Genomic DNA, 21,460 nt, shown 5'->3' on the forward strand with positions numbered 1-21,460 from the left:
ACTCAAAGTATACTGTTGAAGAACTACCCATCACTGAAAGAGAAAAACACAATATAAAGAGTCGGAAGCAAGCTATTTGTTGGATTATAACGCTTTGCTGTTATAAATGTAATAGACAACATATGTTGAACTTATAGAACCCAGGAAGAGCTTTCAAGAGATACAAAAGAAAGCATTTAGCTTTGTATCAAGAAATTTGACTGTGAAAGGCATATTAATATATGAAAAGTTTTCTACATTTCTCTTACATAGCTTTCAAAAAAAGAAAAGTGACAAAATTCTTGGTGAAACTGTTTACTTACATTGAAGGCATTAACTGCATTTTTATCATAATACTTCTTCTTTTCATACTTATCCCTGATGAAAAATTCCAGAGCTCTGGAAGCAGCTAGTTTAAGGAAAATTACGATAAATAGCAACGTTAACCTAAAAAGGTGACAGGTTATTCAAATTAAAGAATTGCACCAGATTCTTGCTCCATCTCATTTTGTAGTTTTAAAACAACAGGACAAACTGCTCTACACGGAACAATTGCTATTGCAGTGTCCAAAAAGAGCTTCTTTCTACTACAGAGAATGAATCAGTTTAATCTCTTAATGAAGCTGTTTTAAGAAGTGTCTAAAATGAAGACACAAAAAAAGTTTTAATCTACTCCTGGAAAAAAACACTTTCAAACAGGAAGCTAAAGCTGACATACAAAAAAAAAAAAAAAAAAAAGACCAAGATGATTCTCAAAGTTAGCTTCTACGCCCGAGCATCCCTGCCAAGTACAAGGGAAGAATAAAAAAATGCCTAGAAAGGTCAGTCTTGTGATTAAGAAGCAGAAGTGATGGGAGATCTTTAGCAGGAGATTTTGGGCAGATCCAACATACATGTTTCTCCCATGTCTCCATTCTGCTACTTAAAAAGTAGAAATAAGTGTATTATAGTGCTACAGGAAGTTAAACACTAATATAGAATATAATATATACAAAAGTGATCATTACATGCAAAAAGTCTTCATAGTTCATCCAAAAGAATATTCAGAATATTGAGAATATTCATAACCAGAATACTGATAAGACACAACACTGGTTTTATAGTGATAAAAAGGGCAAAAAGCAACTCAAAAAAAGCCCATAACACAACAGCTTGTCATGAACACCAAGTAGGTAAGCAGCTGCCAAAGTTACAGGGAAACTGAGAAATAAAACAGAAAATGTTGGCATCTTCTCTCCTGATACTCTATTTTTAATAAAGAGAACACGTGCAATGAAATACATTCAGTTGACCAAGTCCACCACTCAGAAATGGACAATTGTTCAAAAGGTTATATAATTATTTCAAGGTATACAGTGTTAACAAAAGAATTATTTTGAAAGTCTAAAAATTAGACTTTTGGTCTAATCTGACAAGATAAGCTTAGAGTAAAGCATTATTGCTTCTCCTGCAATAGCACCAGTGAATTCAAGTTAGCTGCAGTAAGAACAAAATATACATCTTCAAGATCCACTTTTGAGTAAGTTTTAGTCAAAGTATTTCAGTCTTATGGCTGAAATAAAGTTCTAGAATATTACAGCTGGAATACTACAGTGCTACCTGGTTCCAGTTACTTTTTTCTAATGTGTATGTATAATTTAAAAGCTACTGGAATATGAAGAAACATGCCTGTTTTGCTCAAGTGCATTTTATAATGAGGAGTCTAACCCTTCAAAAAAAAAAAAAATCTTCTGTGCATAGCATAGTATCTAATAAACAGAATCACCAAAAACACTTTTGGATATAGAAGGAGAAAATTCAGATCCAGTTACAACTAGTTGTAACTAGTTGAGAGTTTGTGTGTACGAATTAAGGGGCAGGCTGGCAGGGGTGATACTGTTGTGGGTGTCTATTACAGGCCACTGGATCAGGATGAGGAGGGTGATGAGGCCTTCTACAGGCAGCTGAGAGCAGTCTCTCAATTACAGGGCCTGGTTGTCATGGGGGATTTCAACTACCCTGATATTTGCTGGGAGGCCTACTCAGCCAGCCAGCCTCAGTCCAGGAGGTTCCTCCAGTGCATTGATGATAACTTTCTGATGCAAATGGTGGATGAGCCAACTAGGAGAGGAGCACTGCTGGATCTTATCCTCTCTTAACAAGGAGGGTCTGGTTGAAGAGGTGAAGGTTGAGGGCAGCCTTGGTTGTAGTGACCATGAGATGGTGGAGTTCAGGATCTCATATGGCAGGAACAGAATGGCTAGCAGAATCACAACCCTGGACTTCAGGAGGGCCAACTTTGGCCTTTTCAAGCAATTGCTAGGGGAAATCCCATGGGACAGGGTACTAGAAGGTAAGGGGGCCCAAGATAGTTGGTTAGCATTCAAGGACTACTTCTTCCGAGCTCAAGATCAGAGCATCCCAACAAGTAGGAAGTCAAGGAAGGGTAGCAGGAGACCTGCATGGTTGAACAGGGAACTGCTGGGCAAACTCAAGTGGAAGAAGAGGGTGTACAGATCATGGAAGGAGGGGCTGGCCACTTGGGAGGAATATAAGTCTGTTGTCAGAGGATGTAGGGAGGCAACTACGAAAGCTAAGGCCTCCTTGGAATTAAATCTTGCAAGAGAGGTCAAGGACAACAGAAAGGGCTTCTTCAAATACATTGCAGGTAAAACCAACACTAGAGGCAATGTAGGCCCACTGATGAATGAGGTGGGGGTCCTGGAGACAGAGGATAAAAAGAAGGCGGAGTTACTGAATGCCTTCTTTGCCTCTGTCTATACTGCTGGAGGCTGTCCTGAGGAGCCCCGGACCACTGAGGCCACAGAAGAAGTCAGGATAGAGGAGGAATCTGTCTTGGTTGATGAGGGCTGGGTCAGGGACCAATTAAGCAACCTGGACATCCATAAATCCATGGGCCCTGATGGGATGCACCCGCAGGTGCTGAGGGAGCTGGCGGAAGTCATTGCTAGGCCACTCTCCATCATCTTTGCTAAGTCGTGGGCAACGGGAGAGGTGCCTGAGGACTGGAGGAAAGCGAATGTCACTCCAGTCTTCAAAAAGGGCAAGAAGGAGGACCCGGGGAACTACAGACCAGTCAGCCTCACCTCCATCCCCGTAAAGGTGATGGAACAACTTGTTCTTGGTGCTGTCTCTAGGCACATCAAGGATAGGGGGATCATTAGGGGCACTCAACATGGCTTCACCAACGGGAAGTCATGCTTAACCAACTTGGTAGCCTTTTATGAGGATGTTACCCGGTGGATAGATGATGGTAAAGCTGTGGATGTGGTCTATCTTGATTTCAGTAAAGCGTTTGACACGGTCTCCCACAGCATCCTCGCAGCTAAACTGGGGAAGTGTGGTCTGGATGATCGGGTAGTGAGGTGGATTGTGAACTGGCTGAAGGAAAGAAGCCAGAGAGTAGTGGTCAGCGGGACAGAGTCCAGTTGGAGGTCTGTGTCTAGCGGAGTTCTGCAAGGGTCGGTTCTGGGACCACTACTATTCAATATATTCATTAATGACTTGGATGAGGGAATAGAGTGCACTGTCAGCAAGTTCGCTGATGACACAAAACTGGGAGGAGTGGCTGAAACACCGGAAGGCTGCGCAGCCATTCAGAGAGACCTGGACAGGCTGGAGAGTTGGGCGGGGAGAAATGTAATGAAATATAACAAGGGCAAGTGTAGAGTCCTGCATCTGGGCAAGAACAACCCCATGTACCAGTACAAGTTGGGGACAGACCTGTTGGAGACCAGCGTAGGGGAAAGGGACCTGGGGATCCTAGTAGACAGCAGGATGACCATGAGCCAGCAGTGTGCCCTTGTGGCCAAGAAGGCCAATGGCATCCTGGGGTGTATTAGAAGGGGTGTGGTTAGCAGGTCAAGAGAGGTTCTCCTCCCCCTCTACTCTGCCCTGGTGAGGCCGCATCTGGAATATTGTGTCCAGTTCTGGGCCCCTCAGTTCAAGAAGGACAGGGAACTGCTAGAGAGAGTCCAGCGCAGAGCCACGAAGATGATTAAGGGGGTGGAACATCTCCCTTATGAGGAGAGGCTGAGGGAGCTGGGTCTCTTTAGCTTAGAGGAGACTGAGGGGTGACCTCATTAATGTTTATAAATATGTAAAGGGCAAGTGTCATGAGGATGGAGCCAGACTCTTCTCAGTGACATCCCTTGACAGGACAAGGGGCAATGGGTGCAAGCTGGAACACAGGAGGTTCCACATAAATATGAGGAAAAACTTCTTTACGGTGAGGGTGACCGAACACTGGAACAGGCTGCCCAGAGAGGTTGTGGAGTCTCCTTCTCTGGAGACATTCAAAACCCGCCTGGACGCGTCCCTGTGTGATATGGTCTAGGCAATCCTGCTCCGGCAGGGGGATTGGACTAGATGATCTTTCGAGGTCCCTTCCAATCCCTAACATTCTGTGATTCTGTGAACTAAGTCCGTTTATCAGCCTCTATAGCTTGTATCAAGCTAAGAGAGTTGGGGAAGATTCAACTCACTTAACAGTAGGTGTTTAGGATCTCATTATACTTAAAGAGTTCCAGTAAGATCACATGAAACAAATTCTGCCTGTGAAGTCACACCACTCAATCAGGAGCTAATAAAAACCTAAATTAATGCCATGATACATTATCCTAAGGATTCAGTACATTTGAAACGGGTATTTTTTCAGGAAAGCTATTTATTGGCAGTAGGTAATATTTCTTCCAACCCTCCCCTTCCAGAGACATGGTGATAACCACACACCAACACAACTGGTGGCCATCAGGGAGGTTTGGTTTATTTAGGTATCTGCATGCTAGTCACCTGTGCTCACACACTTCATAGAATGCACAGACTTCAACATCAGAAAATTACAGCATACGTAAGCTAGAGGAAGAAATCCATACTTCACTTGAGTAAGATCCAATGGCTTATTTAACTTTACCATTCCGTTCATTATTTCCTGTTCAAATGCTTCTAACTTTAGCTGGCAGTTACTCAAGATAAAGACAGAATATTCAAGAGCTCTCTAGTATCACTCTAACTTCCTATATATAAAGAATTTATGAAGTCACCTCTTCTGAAAGCAAAAATAAATGGGGCTTGCCAAATCTCTTTACAAAGTAGATTTGCTATAACTGAAGTAATTTAAATCTTTTCTGAACTGTTCCCAACTTCCACTGTCATTTCTTATACAACAATATAAATGAAATAAATAAAGTGAGTTGCCAAATGTAGCAGTTTCTTGAAACAGTTATAACATCTAAATTGCATTAAAAGTCATTTCAATGTGAAAGCTAGAACAAAAAGGATACTGATCTGTTTGAGGTCTTCGGAAGTTCTCTGGTAGATTAGCTTCATAAAGTAGTCTTGCTTTAGTATTTCCCATTTCCTGCATGCACTAAGGAAAAGTGGTAGAAAACAGTTAGTTCATGTCCATCAATACTTTAAATCCTGAAACAGTCAGAATGCTATTGGTGTGCTTAAATGACACTGCAGGTTTTTAACTTGGAGACCTCCCTGCTGCCATACGTCTTGGGAGATGCTCCCATGGCACAGGAGGGCTGTCTGCCAAGACTTGCTGGACAAAAGCTAACACCAGAGATACTGTTTACAGTGTAAAGTAACCCATCCAGTGAAAGATAAGCTTTCATCTCCCAGGATTGGTCTTCAGACCAGGAGGAACAGAAGTAAGAAAATATGTCTGGCAGCAGAAAGAGACTAGAGCACACCTGTAAAAGTCAGCACTTGGTACACCAAAAGAATGTAATCAAGAATCAGACAGATGTGTGAAAGCTGCCTCACTGTTCCCTACTGAAAAGGAAGAGGCTTACAACACATTTTCTACAGATAGAACAAAGAAGCAGCTTTCAGAGTCTCTGTGGCAAGGTACAACACATTTAGAATGATAACAGAAAAGATAGCTAAACCAATTTCTGAAGGAAGTTTGCAGAGCTTAAACTCATTAGAGCAGAAATATAACACAATAAGAACTACTTTGATAGTAAAACGTTTAAGTTAGGGCATCGTGATAAACTCAAATCCTTTCAAAAGAATTCCTGGCATTCCCTCCAAATTGAAAACGAATTTTAAGATATTTTACCTGTATTTGCTCTGGTGTCCATTGGTCCAAGTTGACAGACTTGACCCTTGATATATGGACCCCAAGATTTCGATGTATTCCAGCACATCTGATGCAAATAAAAACACCGGTGTTCCAAGAGGCCCATCTTGGACCTAAGGGGAACGGGGAAATAAATTAGTTATTTTCCAAATTCCATATACTGTGAAGGTTTTCTTTGGCATAATTCTACACTGACAACCAGAATAAGTTAAGTCTGAATAAAGGCTCACAGCTGTTTCTCTAAGATATCTAGGTACTTCTAACAATCTGCATTGTCAGAAGTAGAAAGCCATAAATAAAAATTGCTAAGTGGCGTCACACAACATCTGAGTTAGCCAGATTAAGCTAGGAAGTCATACGTTGTGTCCACCGCCCTCCCCCACAAAAATAACCCAAACATACTTTAGAAAGTTGGCTTACTAGTAACAACAAGATTTTGCTTACATCTTGAATAATCCTGACAGCTATGCATCAGATGCAAGCATCAGCTGACATCAGTAGAAGTTGCTCTTTTTTCTCCAGCTTCCTAAGAAATGCATCTGTACCTAACTTGAAATTAAATGTAGGGCAATCTTATATTAATGCAACAAATCCTTTAATACCTCATACAGCACAGACTTCACAACAGCAGCAGGCAAGCTCTTAGGGATTGATTATACAGAGATTTGCAAAACCAACTGATGAAAATATCCATGACTAAGAATGGTGGAAAACTGAATCCATTTGGTACCCTTGGTTCCTAAACTACAGTATGAGTTGCCATTCACAGCCCAATGAATTTTCTCACAGAATCAGGTTGATTTATGAACCGTACCATTGTTTCTCATCTGTGTTGGCATGCTGAGACAGACCTAAAGTATGCTGGCCTGAACTCCCACAGTGACACTTGGGACATTTGACTTGAAGTTACTACACAGTCTCAAATTAAGCACTCTTACTTATATAATTTTATTCCAGCTCTGTACACCACCACTGTTATAGGCACTGCTTTAAAGTCCATCTAGTTCTGAGCTCTAAGGAGTTCACAGATTAATTAATTAACCATCAAAAGCAAGAAGGCGCATTGAAGAGTTGGAAAACACTTTGAGCAATGATTTTCTGGCTTTGTATGACAGATGTGCATCTAGATCACTCATCCAACTGCAGCAGTTTGCATTTCAATATTAATATATTGTACAAACACTTTCCTGGGGCCTAGAAAAGAATTTTATGCCTCCCTCTCCTGATTTTTAGCTTAGGACTATGTTGTGTTGACCTCAGCCAAACACTCACAGAGCTGCTCGCTCACTCTTCTCTTCTGCATGACAGGGAGAAAACAAGAGGAAGGTGAGAAGACTTGCAGACTAAGATAACAACAGTTTTAGTAAGTGAAGCAAAAACTGCACACAAGCAAAGGAAAAACAAAATTATTTCTTCACTACTTCCCATCAGCAGGCAGGTGTCCAGCTATTTCCAAGAAAGCTGGGTCTCGGCACACACAACACTTGCTTTGGAAGACAACACCATAACCAAGAATGTCCCTTCTTCCTCCTCCTTTCTTTAAGCATTTATTGCTGAGCACATCATCATGTGATATGGAATCGCGGAATTGTTTAGGTTGGAAAAGACCTTTAAGATCATCTAGTCCAACTGAATGGTCAATTAGAGTCAGCAGCTGTCCCAGCTGTGTCTCCTCCCAATTTCTTGCCCACCCACCCCTAGCCTACTCATTTGTGGGAGGGCAGAACAGAAAAAAGAAAAGCCCTAATAGCGTGCAAGCACTGTTCAGCAGAACAAGGAAGCAGGTGAAATCCTTTCAGTTAGACTTCATTCTTTTGAATTGGTATTTGAAAATCCCAGGACACATTCACAGCTCCCCAGCTTTGTTGCAAAAAGCCTTGCTCTTACTAGCAGAAATACTGGTTATATTCTGGGTAGCCACCTTGCTTTTAACTTGTCTTGTTCAAGGTCTTAAAAGTCAAACCACCTGATGTCCACTGCTTGACCTTTAAGACCAAAATGATTAAGATGACAAGCTGTTTTTAAAGTAAGTGCTACCATCATAAAAAATTAGATTTCAGGGGTCAAGAGATCCAACAGTTACTCATTGAAACTAACACATCATTTCCCACATGGCACTTCTACGTTAAAACTACTACTTGTCAGGTAAGAACAGTCAAGTTGTTTATAATATGTGTCTTAAACAGTTCAACAACTAGGAATCTGTTGACCTGCCTCCTGCTCCCACCTCGCCACCCCCATCCTGTAAAACACTACAGACAGAAAATACTCACCCTGTCCTTACAGTCTGTGTAGATTTATAGTACAGGAAGATCCCACTTACAATTTATACTACTTTCAGTTTTAGCACGTCAGGATAGAGTTTTGCAGACCATTTGCCTCAACATATTCATCGAGTTCCAGCTAAAGTAGTACAGCCAGAAGAAACTTAAAAAACCTCCTTAGCCGCTCCATTGTAGATGAAGTGTAGATAAGATACCTCAGCTTAGGCAATTGCTTAATGTAGCCATGCTGGTTTGGAAACAAAAAGGTAAGGCAAGGTCTTGTGTGCCCAAGAGCTTGTCCAGTTTTTCCCCCAAACTATAACCCAGGGATGTGCCTTCTAAAGATGGAAGCCATTTTTTATCAGGTTGCTATAGGGGCAAAGGGTGTTTATCTGTAGTGTCTATATTCTGTCCATATTTTTATCCTATAGGGTGTTTACACAGCCACTATAAACTTTTTACCACAGCAGAGTTTGTACAACTACACATCACATGAGTTTCCTATTTGTCAAGTTCTTCCTCAGCTATACCATCCCACATAGGCAAGTTCCACATCAACGAGACAAGACTGGGATGAGGGTTTGACATGACTGAAGTCTATCTTAATAAATGAAGATCATTAACCTCATAGTTTAATATTTTAACCTAAAATTTTGTTAACAAGAAGAAAGATCATAACACAACTTGTGAATTAGCTGGTTTTCTCCTGGAAAAGAACAGTTTTGTATTTTCCCAGAAGCTCAGATTTCATTAATTTGTACTTATTTCTGAAGTAACTTAGAGAAATCAAATATATTTAAGCAATAAAGCAACAAATCAAGCAGTGGAATAACAGACAAACCTGAGGCCAGCCAAAAATGTTCATGTGTAATCTCTGAATTTATTTCAGACTAATGACAATATGCAATATTAAACACTTCAAATGAAAAATGTTTTAATTAACACAAATCAAGTCCAGACAGTTAAGCAGTACGCAAAAGTAGTTACAAAATAGTGTTTTCTGTGTGGGCAAACCAGCTGTGCTTGACTTAGCCGAACAGTCAACTAAAGCTTAGTTTGCAAACCTTCCTGTGTGAGAAATGTTTAACAGTAATTTGGACTGATTCCATAAAAAAATTAGTTACCCCAATTCTGTATGAAGTCAGGATCCTTACTTCTGTACACAGGAAATATTTTGCACTTAATAGAAATATTCACAGGTTTCTTCTCGTTGGGTCCTTAAAGATACATTTGTTTTTCTTCAGCAAAATTTACAAAAGTAACCTAGTTTATCCGCCGTATATATTTTGCTAGCCAATTAAGAAAACAGACATTTGGCTTCAGAAACGAAGACTGGATGTTAAAAATCCCAATGACTGCTATTTTATGTTATTTAAAACACCTTTACATGTCAGTAGTAACTCTATCCTACCTAGCACTAACTGCATTATGCAGTGCAACTCCGATCAGCCAATATTAACACGAAATACAGTTTGACATAAGCTTTAATACAATTGTAATTTTACTCTTTTGAAAGCCATTTGAATGCAAACTTTTTACTAGAAAAGCTGAGCTGCGCTTCAGCGGCTCGCTACACCACTACCAATGCACCACTCCGATGCACTTCAAATAATTACTTCGGTCATTTAAGACACGGATAACTTAACTGCTTAAAAATATTTTCAGCCTCTTTCAACTTTTGCTAAAGTTAATTTAAGGAAAAGCACCATAGGACTTGTGCTGTCCTGAAAATGACCAATGTTTATACTAGACTATATACTACCACACTATGAAGTCCCTGAAATGAAACACTGCCTGGATGAACCAAGGAAAAAAACTTCAGCAATCCTACAACAGATTGCTGCTTTCAAGATGAGAATCTAATTTATTTTTTTTTCTTCAGTCTAAACTTTTCTTTCTTTTCTGTATTTGTCTACTGATTAGACTTAAATTTCCTTTTCAATTCTTAAGAGGTAGTTAGGTAAGATCAGCTGTGAAGGTGTGTGGTATTTTCCAGAGAAATTATCAAGACAAGAGTTTGAACGCATTAGGTCACTCTTGTGAACACCCAACAGCCTTTCCTTAGGATGGTCTGACATTGGTAATTAAAGTAACCTTTAAAATAACTAATCCTGAATAAAAACCCACAAGGTTTATTGTGCATATTTAGTCTTATCGGCAACTGTAATTCAGTTACCTTCATAAAGGGCAGTGATTAAGTTTTGATTTCAAATTTAAACACAGCACAAGTGCAAACTTCTTGTAAGAGCTAAATGGAAAGATGGATTTGAGCAGTCATATGGCTTCACACAAATTAATTTAGAGTCTTGGCTGTTCCATGCTAAATGGAGAATTACCAAGCAACACTTCCCGCTGCCCTAAGCCTGGCTGGGATGGAGTTGACTTGTTTCACAGCAGCCCATATGGAGCTGTGCTTTGGATTTGTGACTGAAACAGTGCTGATAACACTAACGCTTCAGCTACAGCTGGACGGTGCTTGCGCAGAGACAAGGCTTTCTTTCTGACGCCCACCCAGGAGGCAGGGGTGGACAGAGTCAGGGAGAGCAGACCCCAACCGGCCAAAGGGACATCCCAAACCATATGACATCATGCTCAGCAACAAAACCTGGGGGAAAGAAGGAGGAGGAAGGGGGGACATTTGTGGTTATGGCATCTGCTCTCCCAAACAACCATTACACATGCTGAGACCCTGCTTTCCAGTACGCAGCTGGACATCTACCTGCTGATGGGAAGCAATGAATGAATTTCTCTTCTCGCTTCTCTTGCATGCGCAGTTTTTGCTTTCCTTATTAAACTGTCATGATCGCGAGCCACAAGTCTTTCCACCTTCCTTCTGTTTTCTCCCCACTCCACAGGAGAGGGGAGCATGCAAGAGGTAGGGTGGGTGTTCAGCTGCTCGCCAGGGTCAACCCACCACACCAGGTACTACATTAGTTTGTGTTCAGGAATTGTGTTGAATAGAAACTAAAATTCAATTAGATGTGCAGAAACAGCAGTAATTGTGACATATTCAGAGTATTTAAGGACTCTCTTATTAGAGACCATCTAGGCTCGAGGAATGAAAGAAACATGTAGCCACAAGAGACGACATTTCCTGGTATATCTTTAAGTTTTTAGAACTGCTAGATAACTTGTGAATTCAAGAAACAATCTGAAGAGAGCTTTTTTCCAGTTACAGTAAACTTCCATGCCAGTATAGTTACTGTACAGAACATTCTCCCTACTTGCAGAAATATCTGTGGCTACCAAAAAACTGAGAACATTTCAAAAACTAACTTCAGCTATTTAAAATTTAAGTAATGAAGAGCTTGAAAGTAATTTACATAATTTCAGACAGAAGTCTTCACATAAGTCGATTTCAAGCCAATTTTTAAATTACTGAAAAAGTTACACGTCTTCACATGACATTCTTTTATTCTAAATGCTTTTCAAAGCATGAATTTTGTGAAAAGGCATAATTTTTACATATTGTCTGGTGAGTTGAAAGCTTTTCTCCCAACGTATTTCAAAAATTTTCCCACTTTTCCCCCCACACTTTCCCCTCTTCAGAGTATCTTTTTTTGAGATATTTCTCCTCCATATTATTTAAACTGGGCTAGTACCTTGCACATGCTTAATGTGTGTGCATATACTCCCTTATATCCCTTTCTCCCCAACCCCATAACTCATTCAGTTTGGACCATATGTTCTACTCCATTATATTAGGAAAGCTGATTGAAGAAGCTTCAGTAAACACTCACAGCATTGCTCACACACCCTACTAAAGAAATTACAGCTGATACAACCAACTTTTTGTGGGTACAGCTGCTATAGATCTTCATGCAAGAATAATGACAGGAATGGTAATGCTGAAGCTGGTATAGCGTGTTACGAAAGGGAATGCAAGCCAAAGCACATGAGTTATAGAAGTCCAAGGTTTAAGCTTTATTCCAAATTGCTCGAGTTTTATTTTACATCAGTGGATGCATAGGCCCGTATCATACACAAAAACCAAGGCTTATAATATAGTGACCACTTAAAATGCTGAGAGAAAAAGTGCTTTTACCTGCATTACAAAAAACATGGAAGCCTCATATACTAACTGTATATGAATCCAAGCAGTCAGTACAGTGTGAAATATTGCTTTAGCTCTCACTTTGATTAGTCTATACAAAAATACCGCTTTAAACCTCCTCAACACTCCATCCTCTCCTCCGCTTCTAGCTGCACAAAGAAGTTAGTGAGAAAGGTTATATAATACCAGACAAGACTGGGCAGGAGTGTGTGTACCTCCCACACAAAAAAGTTTACAAAAAAAAAAGTGGCGGAGACCAGAACAAACTAAAAAGAGGGAAAAGGAAACAAAAGTACTAGGATATGACAGAATTGGGAGATATCCACAAAGCAGCAAGTATAAGATCATTGTAGATATGACTACAAAGTAGAAGAATGGTGATGGTTGCCTCCCTTACCACAACAATTCAGAGTTTCCTTCCCTCCATCAGTCCACTACTATCTGTTCAACTTACTGTACCTGCAGGTTAATACTGAAACACTACTTTTGCTGCAACACAGGTGCTGCCCACTCTTACTAAACATCTCAATTTACAAAGAGCAAACAGAGGTCAGAAGTGGGGTAAAAAGAACAAGCACACAGCCTTTCCATTTTCTATTTACTGTCAAAGGGAAGGGTGACTGTTCTACATCTCAGCAAACTACTCTGAACCCTTTACACTATGTGCATAAAACCAGTTAGCCAGGAGATTAATAAGTTTGAGACAAAGTTTTAAATTAAGAAACAATGATGAAAGATTGTCAAGACTAAGTTTAAATAAGGTTTGTATGACAGAGGCACTTAAAAACAAAGTTAGTTTCCGCTCTACACTCTTGCAGTTACCAATTAACAATTCTACAAGGAAGGAAGCCACACATTACATGTAAGAGAGCACTAACTGCTTTGCATCTCAATATAGTCTGTAGCAACCTTATCTTGGGCCAACATCTTCAAAGACTTCTGACAGACTACAATTCTTCCTTTCACTCAACTGCACCCTGCCTGCCCTTTCACCATAAAGCCCAGTGAAGCGACTTTAATTCTCTGTTTCTCCAAATTCTGCTGCCAGTTGATGACTATTTGTCAAATAACTGGCTCCATCTTGTGGAATTGCGAATTAACTGCAAGAAAATCTACACATCTGACTCATCCTGAATGGTTGCTAGCCAGTTCCTAAAAAACTTTTTGGCCAAAAACTTACCAGAAAGCCTCAGTGGTTACACCAGCATAAGCACGCCCATGCAGTGCTCACTCTCTGAGCATTACTCCCCCACGCAATTAATCCTGCACAAGTGTTCTGCTACTCCAGATTTCAGTCAAGCTACCGATGAGTATTTCCCAGAAATACCTGTAATTTCTCCAAGCTGAGATACAGATAAAGATCACCAACAGAAGAAAAGCATTTTTATACATCAGATACAGAGAAAAGAATGAAAACAAGTAAGCAGCAGTTGTATTTTGTGTAATGCAACACAAGAACAGCTAAGTAACAAAAACCAGTCCCTCCTCCACTGGCTACCCAGGGAAGAACAAAAGAACAAGGCAGAACTACAGTGACTCAGTTTCTCTCCTTAAAACATAACACACTAGAAACAGAGATTAAGTCAAGGTGATACTAAAGTACTCAAAAGCAGTACAATTACTATCATCCATTTTCAGTCTAATCCTGCCGTTTCAAAGGCCATCTCTTATTAACTTCATTGAAGGCTACTTAGTTCTCCCCCCAAAAGGTAGAATCACATCCACCATCTCCTATCTTTTCTGATTCACAGACTCTGAGGGGGGGGAAAAAAAAAAAAAAAGAAAGAGGAAAAAATCCCCCCGTACCAAAACCAAAAAGCTTAACTGTAGTGTTAAACATGTCCACTGAATCAGACTCTGAATTAAAGAACAAATCTTCTTAGAAAGAGGAAAAGATCTTGCAGATCTTGCATAAAGACCTTGAAGCAAAGGAAACTGTGCAAGAACTACAGTACAAGAATCTTTCTTCTCAAATAAAATGTTCTTCAAAGTCCTTGAAGCTTTAGTCTTTTGAGACTACTGATATGGGACTATTTACCCATCACTCAATCCACTGAATTAGTTTCTGATTAAGCAGAACAAATAGCCCAAAGCACGTTCTTGTGTCACATCTACTTCCCCACATTAAGCTTGATTTCTTTTCCTCTAAAGTAGAAGAGGCTTCCTTGCTTTACCTCCACACCCAAAGACTAGGAAAACGATGCAAATGCAGCCTTTATGTGCTTTTCAGATGTCAAAGTCCAAGTATGCAGCAAAATACCGTTTTATACAAACAAAGGCAACAAAAGGATGTAGCTTAAACATTATCTCTAGTCCTTAGAAGTCTCTTACAGCTGGCTTAGTAAGCTTGTGTTTTGATAGTCAAGGCCAGAATTTGAGAACTTAAAATTTGCCACATTAAAAGAAGCATGGGAGTTCAAACAAGAGGGGCTGTTTTAGTAGTTTTAACTAAAATCAAACTCAACAGCATAAAGTTGCACCAAAGGCAGACAGTTCAAGCAACTAAACACACTGTTCCAGAGCCCAGCTTGGTAACAGCTGAGATTTGTGTGGTTCAAGGTGTACTGCAAGAACAGTGGGAAGACAAGCCTTAGAAGCATCACTTGGCTATTTTTAGCCAGTGACTGGTAAGTGGTGGAGTTTCAGGGATGGAAGTCCTCCAAGTTTGTCTTTTCTATCTGGACAACCATTTTTCATAAGAGTCATCAACAAATCCGTTAAGCTCAGTCCTATTCATAACTCCAAAGAGGCTGTATAGAAAGTATTCTGAATGAAACTCTTCCCCTACACAACCTATCCCACCTCCGGAAGTCAGAGAGAAATACATATCAACCAGTTTCCATTATTCCTTCAGCTCACTGATCCATTTGCTTCAATAGCATCAACAATTGTTAGAAGCATTTCAAACAAATGAAGGCAGCATCCCTGTTTCAAGGGCTGTATAAAGCCTTAACTAGAAAGGAAGTACAGTGACATGAATGTTCTTTCAGTTCTTTGTTTAAGCCACAAAATTAAGTGGCTGGCTTGATAACTACTCTAATTCTGGAATATATTCAAGTTATACAACATTTCAAACTTCAAAAACCTGATACAGGAAACTAAGTTAGGAATATGAAAAAAAAAAAAGCAGTTTGTTAATCAGAGGACTGGTTAGTTACAGCTACTGGAGATACAAAGGTAACGGCAGTTTATTCTTGAGATGAACAGCCTTTTTCTTGTCTAATAGCCATTTGGCACAAGCAATTTTGTAAAGCAACAAAGTGAAAGAATTAAAGTTTTTCGGCCTTCTTAACAAACAGCCAGTTACTAAAAACCTGAGTTTTGACTGAATAAGATTGTGAGAAGAAAAGTCTGGTTTTGCAAAATAAAAAAAATAATTTTACCAAACATCAAGTGATGATATCATGCAAACGCTAAGTTGTTAAACAAATAAAATACAATATTTAGAGCTCACTGTGAAGTTATATACATACATACATAGCTGATCACTCTTCATGTAAAGTAATATCAAGAAAAAAAAGGAGACAAAGAATGGCTTTTGGGGATTTGTTCCCCAAAATGTCACCAAGGCCTCCTATTCATCTTATTCCTAAAATGACAGAATTTAAAAGAACATCTTCCTCACTAAAACACTTATTTTTAGTGCAAATATCAGTTTAACTCAGTGTTTTGTACTGAAACTTCCTTTAAAATGATTTTCCAAAGTTTGTATTTCCGACTTGGAAATATTTCACGCCACAGATTTCCCCAACCATCCTAACACTGCCCAGGCAAGCAGGATCATAACCAGCTACTGAACCGTCAGAGAGAAGCTCCTGATCCTTGGCTGGCAACCATGCCTGCCATGCTCATGCTTGGTCACCCAGAGCACACGTATATGTATACGAAGAGCATATGCAGAGTACCTGGGACATTGCCACAGCACTCCTACCAGCCTTGTGGGACACTAGCCCGCTACTGAACACCCTTTGGAAAGTAAAGTCACTGCCCTAAGAATCAGAAATGTCAGAGGTGCCAACCCTGGCACATTCAATATGCTAACAACTTCAGAAATCAAATTTCAATTTGGCTAAGGAGTAAGGCTCTAATTTTATCCTGCCTCTTCACTCGTAAAGATAAAGACTGCTTGTGTCAGAGTTCAAGCCACAAGAATCAGGTGTGCAAGCTGTCATTTCCTGCCAGCAGCACTCGGTACTTTCTAAGAAGGACAAGGTTACATAGCATATTACAGCATTAGTAGGAAGCTTCTGGAGCTGGTCTGGACTGCAATTTTTCCCTTGTCAGCAAGGAACTGCTAAAAGGCTTACTGTTTTAAGTGTACAATTTATACTCCTTTTATGTGCAGAAATAAAAGGAAAATTGGGCGTGAGCTCTGTTTTCATAAGTCAATAGCTAGCATCAAGTAAAAGCACCACCGATACGAAAAACAAGTGTAACTCTGTGCTACTCTGTTGGGATGCAGCAAGAGCCCCCCTGCACAGCCAGGCACAGGATAAAGGTTATATAAGCATTTGCTGCAAAAAAGTCTTCAGTCAGCAATTGAAGTTCTTCCTTCAACGATGATGAAAACCTCAGAAATAAGATTTGTTCACAAGACAGGCTTATAAAGTAGTCTGTTTGCCATAAACAAGAATGAAAGGTTACCATTCTCTACCAGCGAGACATTATCTAGTGATCGTATTCATCAGCTTCCCTTTACCATTTTTACTCAAATACAACTGAAGAGACTCTTAAGTAAGCACCACCCAAACTACACAACCTCTGTGCAGCCCTCAGTGACTCCAGAGATGCTCTCCCTCGTACATTCTGTACTACAAAGCAGGTAAATGCACCTCCACAACCTTTCCCACATGAACCTATGTTTGAAAAAGATGCAGAGAGAAACCAGAGATCCAAGTCTGTAGACAAGAAGCAGAGTGCCAAATTTCAGGCTCTGGACTGCAGAAATACACTGAAACCATCTGTAAAGACTGGACAGTTCGTTTCTCATACCAGTCTTCTCTGCTATACTGGTTTGTGCTGGGATGGAGTTCTATTTTCTTCATAGCAGCCCATATGGCACTGTGTTTTGGATCTGTGACCAGAACAGCGTTGATAACACACCAATCTTTTAGCCATTGCTGAGCAGTGCTTGCACAGCATCAAGGCCTTTTCTGCTTCTCGGACTGCCCTGCCGGTGAGTAGGCTGGGAGTGGGTAAGAGGCTGGGAGGGGAGACAGCTGGGACAGCTGACCCCAACTGACCAAAGGGACATCCCATACCATATGATGTTGTGCTCAGCAATAAAAGCTGGACAAAGAAGGAGGAAGGGGGGATGCTTGGAGCGATGGCATTTGTCTTCCCAAGTAACCATTATGCATGATGGAGACCTGCTGTCCTGGGGACGGCTGAACACCTGCCTGCCAGTGGGAAGTAATGATTGAGTTCCTTGTTTTGCTTTGCTTGCACACAGGGCCTTTGCTTTAACTATTCAATTGTCCTTATCTTGACCCATGAGTTTTCTCACTCTTACCCTTCCAATTCCCTCCCCCATCCCACTGGCAAAGGGGGACAAAGCAAGTGGCTGTGTGGTGTTTAGCTGCTTACTGGGATTAAACCACAACATCCGCATTCACTGCTGAGACTTATTCACCTACTTTCCTCCCCTACATACCGCCTTCCCCCACTTCCTCTGCGGGTGAAATAGACCAGACTAAGTAGATTTTTATGCTGCACTACTCACCCCTCTGACGTACAGAGGGCCTGTCTGCCTACCCCCAAACACTAATACATTGCAGTTCTCGGGCACAGAAACAGCCTACCACGCAAATGCAATGCCATTCTTGGATGATCCCCGAGTTTAACTGTAATGGTATTATTAATCTTCAGAGCAGCACTTTCTGTGGAGCTCAGGGTATTAACTTAACAAAAGACCATGGGAAAGAACAGGCTGAAGAGGACACAATCAAGTGTTTCCCCCACTTTTGACTCCAATGGCGTGAACACAGACCCTTCCCACAACTCCCCAGGACGTGCATGCCAGCCTGGCTACACCCCAATACTGTACTCTCCCAAAGTCTCAGCAAATGGCTCAGACCTTGGAGTGCTTCAACACCCATCCTCATAGATGAGTTTGGGCCAATCCACAGAACACAAGGTATGTGTGCTCTGTAAGATGTGTAACACCTGCTCTTTAAAAGACATAGCTACTGTATTTCCTCAGTCACTGAATAAAAACTATAAAACAATTCAGGTGTGAATGGACTCCCTGAGGTCATTTAGGCTAACTTGATACTCCAATCAGATCTAATTAGACCAGGCTGCTCAGGGCTTTGTTCAGTTGCCTTGAACACCTCTAAGGTACGTTCCACCATCTCTCTAGGGAAAACTTGGTCCAGTATTCGATCACATCATGGTTTCAAAAAAAAAAAAAAAGAAAACCTGTTCTTTATATCCAATCAGAATGCATCCTGCCACATAAGACTAAAATCACAGAATCAACCAGGTTGGAAGAGACCTCAGGGATCATCGAGTCCAACCGTTGCCCTGACACCACCCTGTCAACTAGACCATGGCACTAAGTGCCATGTCCAGTCTTTTCTTAAACACATCCAGAGATGGTGACTCCACCACCTCCCTGGGCAGCCCATTCCAATGTCTAATGAGCCTTTCTGAGAAGAAATTCTTCCTAATGTCCAACCTCATCCTCCCCTGGCAAAGCTTGAGGCTATAGCCTCTTGTCCTATCACTAGTTGCCTGGGAGAAGAGGCCAACTCCCACTCCACTGCAACCTCCCTTCAGGTAGTTGTAGACTGCAATAAGGTCACCTCTCAGCCTCCTTTTCTCCAGGCTAAACAACCCCAGCTCCCTCAGCCGTTCCTCGTAGGTCAGACCCTCCAGACCCTTCACCAGCTTGGTCACCCTCCTCTGGACTCGCTCCAACACCTCAACATCTTTCTTGAAGTGCGGGGCCCAGAACTGGACACAGTACTCAAGATGCGGCCTCACCAGTGCCGAGTAGAGAGGGACGATCACTTCCCTAGACCGGCTGGCTACACTATTCTTAATGGAGGCCAGGATGCCATTGGCCTTCTTGGCCACCTGGGCACACTGTTGGCTCATGTTTAGCCGGCTGTCGATCAGCACCCCCAGGTCTCTTTCCGCCGGGCCGCTTTCTAACCACTCTTCCCCCAGCCTGTAGCGCTGCATGGGGTTGTTGTGGCCGAAGTGTAAGACCCGGCACTTGTTCTTGTTGAACCTCATGCCGTTGGTCTCGGCCCATCTATCTAACCTGTCCAGATCCCTCTGTAGGGCCTTCCTACCCTCCAGCAGATCGACACTCCCACCCAGCTTGGTGTCATCTGCAAATTTGCTGAGGGTGCACTCAATCCCTACGTCTAGATCATCTATAAAGATATTGAACAGCACCGGCCCCAGAACTGAGCCCTGGGAACACCGCTAGTGACCAGGGTAACATGCTTTGCGTTTTTCTAAAGGCATCTTCTGGCTTCCTAAAACTATGGTGGTCTCATCTGAGATGATATTAAATTAAATATAATTCAAATTAACATGGTTAAACATTCCAGCATGACGGACAATCAACACTCAGACATCATTCTATCAGCTACATGTGACTGGGAAAGGAAGAAACAAATTTACTTTTAAGTAGTGTTCTTCACAGCTGTTTTAACTAGATTTGTGTTACACAAAAAAAAAAACACAACTTACTCTTTTTTTGAAAGCTATTTTTCAAAAGTGATTGCTACCTTCTGTAGTCATAAGAAAAGAAGTTGTGGCTGTACAATATTTTTCCTCAAAATATCATTTTCTTCAGAAGCCAGGATGAGAAATTTAATACAATACTAAAGTACTCAGCTGCATTTAGTCTGGAATACAGAATTGTGAGTAAGTGTTCAGAGTAGAATTAAGGTTGCTTGAGAAGTATCAATTCTCAAAACGTACTCCCAAAACTTTGCAGGATTCTCTAGCATATGATCTGGAATCTGTTATATTTTCTAAAGTCTCATTGAAGACCAAACACTTGACAGAGTCATCTTTTTGCTGTATAAACATATTTTTGGAGTAACCTTTTACAACAAGAACTCCATGAACACCTAAACTCCATGGAAACTGCAGTGAACAAGACAAGCATGAAGAGGCATTTAGCATCACTTCTTTCAGAGGCTGCTTGCTGTGGGCTGCAGAACACCAAGAAAAGTGAACCAAGGCTTCACAATCTTTATTAAGGGAAATGATATTTACTTTTTACTTAGAACACACAAGAAACCCTCAGCAGTTGTAGTGGGTTAACCTTGGCTGGCCACCACACGCCCACCAAGGAGGAGAAAATAAGATGAAAAAACTCATGGGTCAAGATAAAGGCAGTTTAATAAAGAAAAGCGAAGGCCATGCGCAGAAGAGCAAAAGAAAACAAAGATTTATTCTCTACATTCTATCAGCAGGCGATGCCCACTTCCCGGGAAGCAGGGCCTCAGTAGGCACAGTGGTTGCTCTAGAAGACAAACACCTCAATAATGAATGCTCCTCCCCATCTCCCTCCCTTTCTCTTAGCTTTTATTGCTGAGCACACCATCAGATGGTATGGATATCCCTTTGGTCAGTTTGGGTCAGCTGTCCTGGCTATGTACCCTCCCAACCTCCTGCCCACCCCAACCTAGTGGCCTTTGGGGGGAGGTTGGAGAGACAGACTTGATGCTGCGCTAGCACTGCTCAGCAACAGCTAAAACACTGGGGTGTTATCAACACCCTTCTAGCTACAGATACAAAGCACAGCACTGAAGGCTGCTATGGGGAAGGCAAAGTTAATTCCATCCCAGCCAGACCCAAGATAGCAGGTCAGTACATTTAAAGTTGAGAATAACCCACCTAGGTATCACTATCACTTGGCAATGAGAACTAAGACCAAAAAGCCTACACTCAATGTGTTAGTGACATGTCTCTCTGGTTTAACCACTGCTTAGGAGGGGAGTTCAAATGCACAAGCACATTTCTGCTGAAGTTGTAAAGGGTGAACATCAAGTATGGCATTTGCCACATTTGAAAGTATGTTTTTGCCATTATCTCCAGGTAACA

General features: G+C 41.2%; 1 protein-coding gene across 2 annotated transcripts in view; it reads right to left on the reverse strand.

The window, feature by feature from the left end:
• SMAP1 (small ArfGAP 1) overlaps positions 1 to 21,460 on the reverse strand; it is a 109,430-nt gene that overhangs the window by 72,220 nt on the left and 15,750 nt on the right. For both annotated transcript variants that reach the window (XM_068401196.1, XM_068401188.1), the window contains exons 2-4: positions 6,050 to 6,183; positions 5,262 to 5,347; positions 303 to 378 (exon numbers count right to left, since the gene is read on the reverse strand). In XM_068401196.1, coding sequence (XP_068257297.1) covers positions 303 to 378; positions 5,262 to 5,347; positions 6,050 to 6,183 — 296 coding nt within the window. The remainder of the gene's footprint in view (positions 1 to 302; positions 379 to 5,261; positions 5,348 to 6,049; positions 6,184 to 21,460) is intronic.

Source organism: Nyctibius grandis, chromosome 1, assembly GCF_013368605.1.
Source record: "Nyctibius grandis isolate bNycGra1 chromosome 1, bNycGra1.pri, whole genome shotgun sequence".
In the NCBI taxonomy this organism is placed as follows: Eukaryota; Metazoa; Chordata; class Aves; order Nyctibiiformes; family Nyctibiidae; genus Nyctibius; species Nyctibius grandis.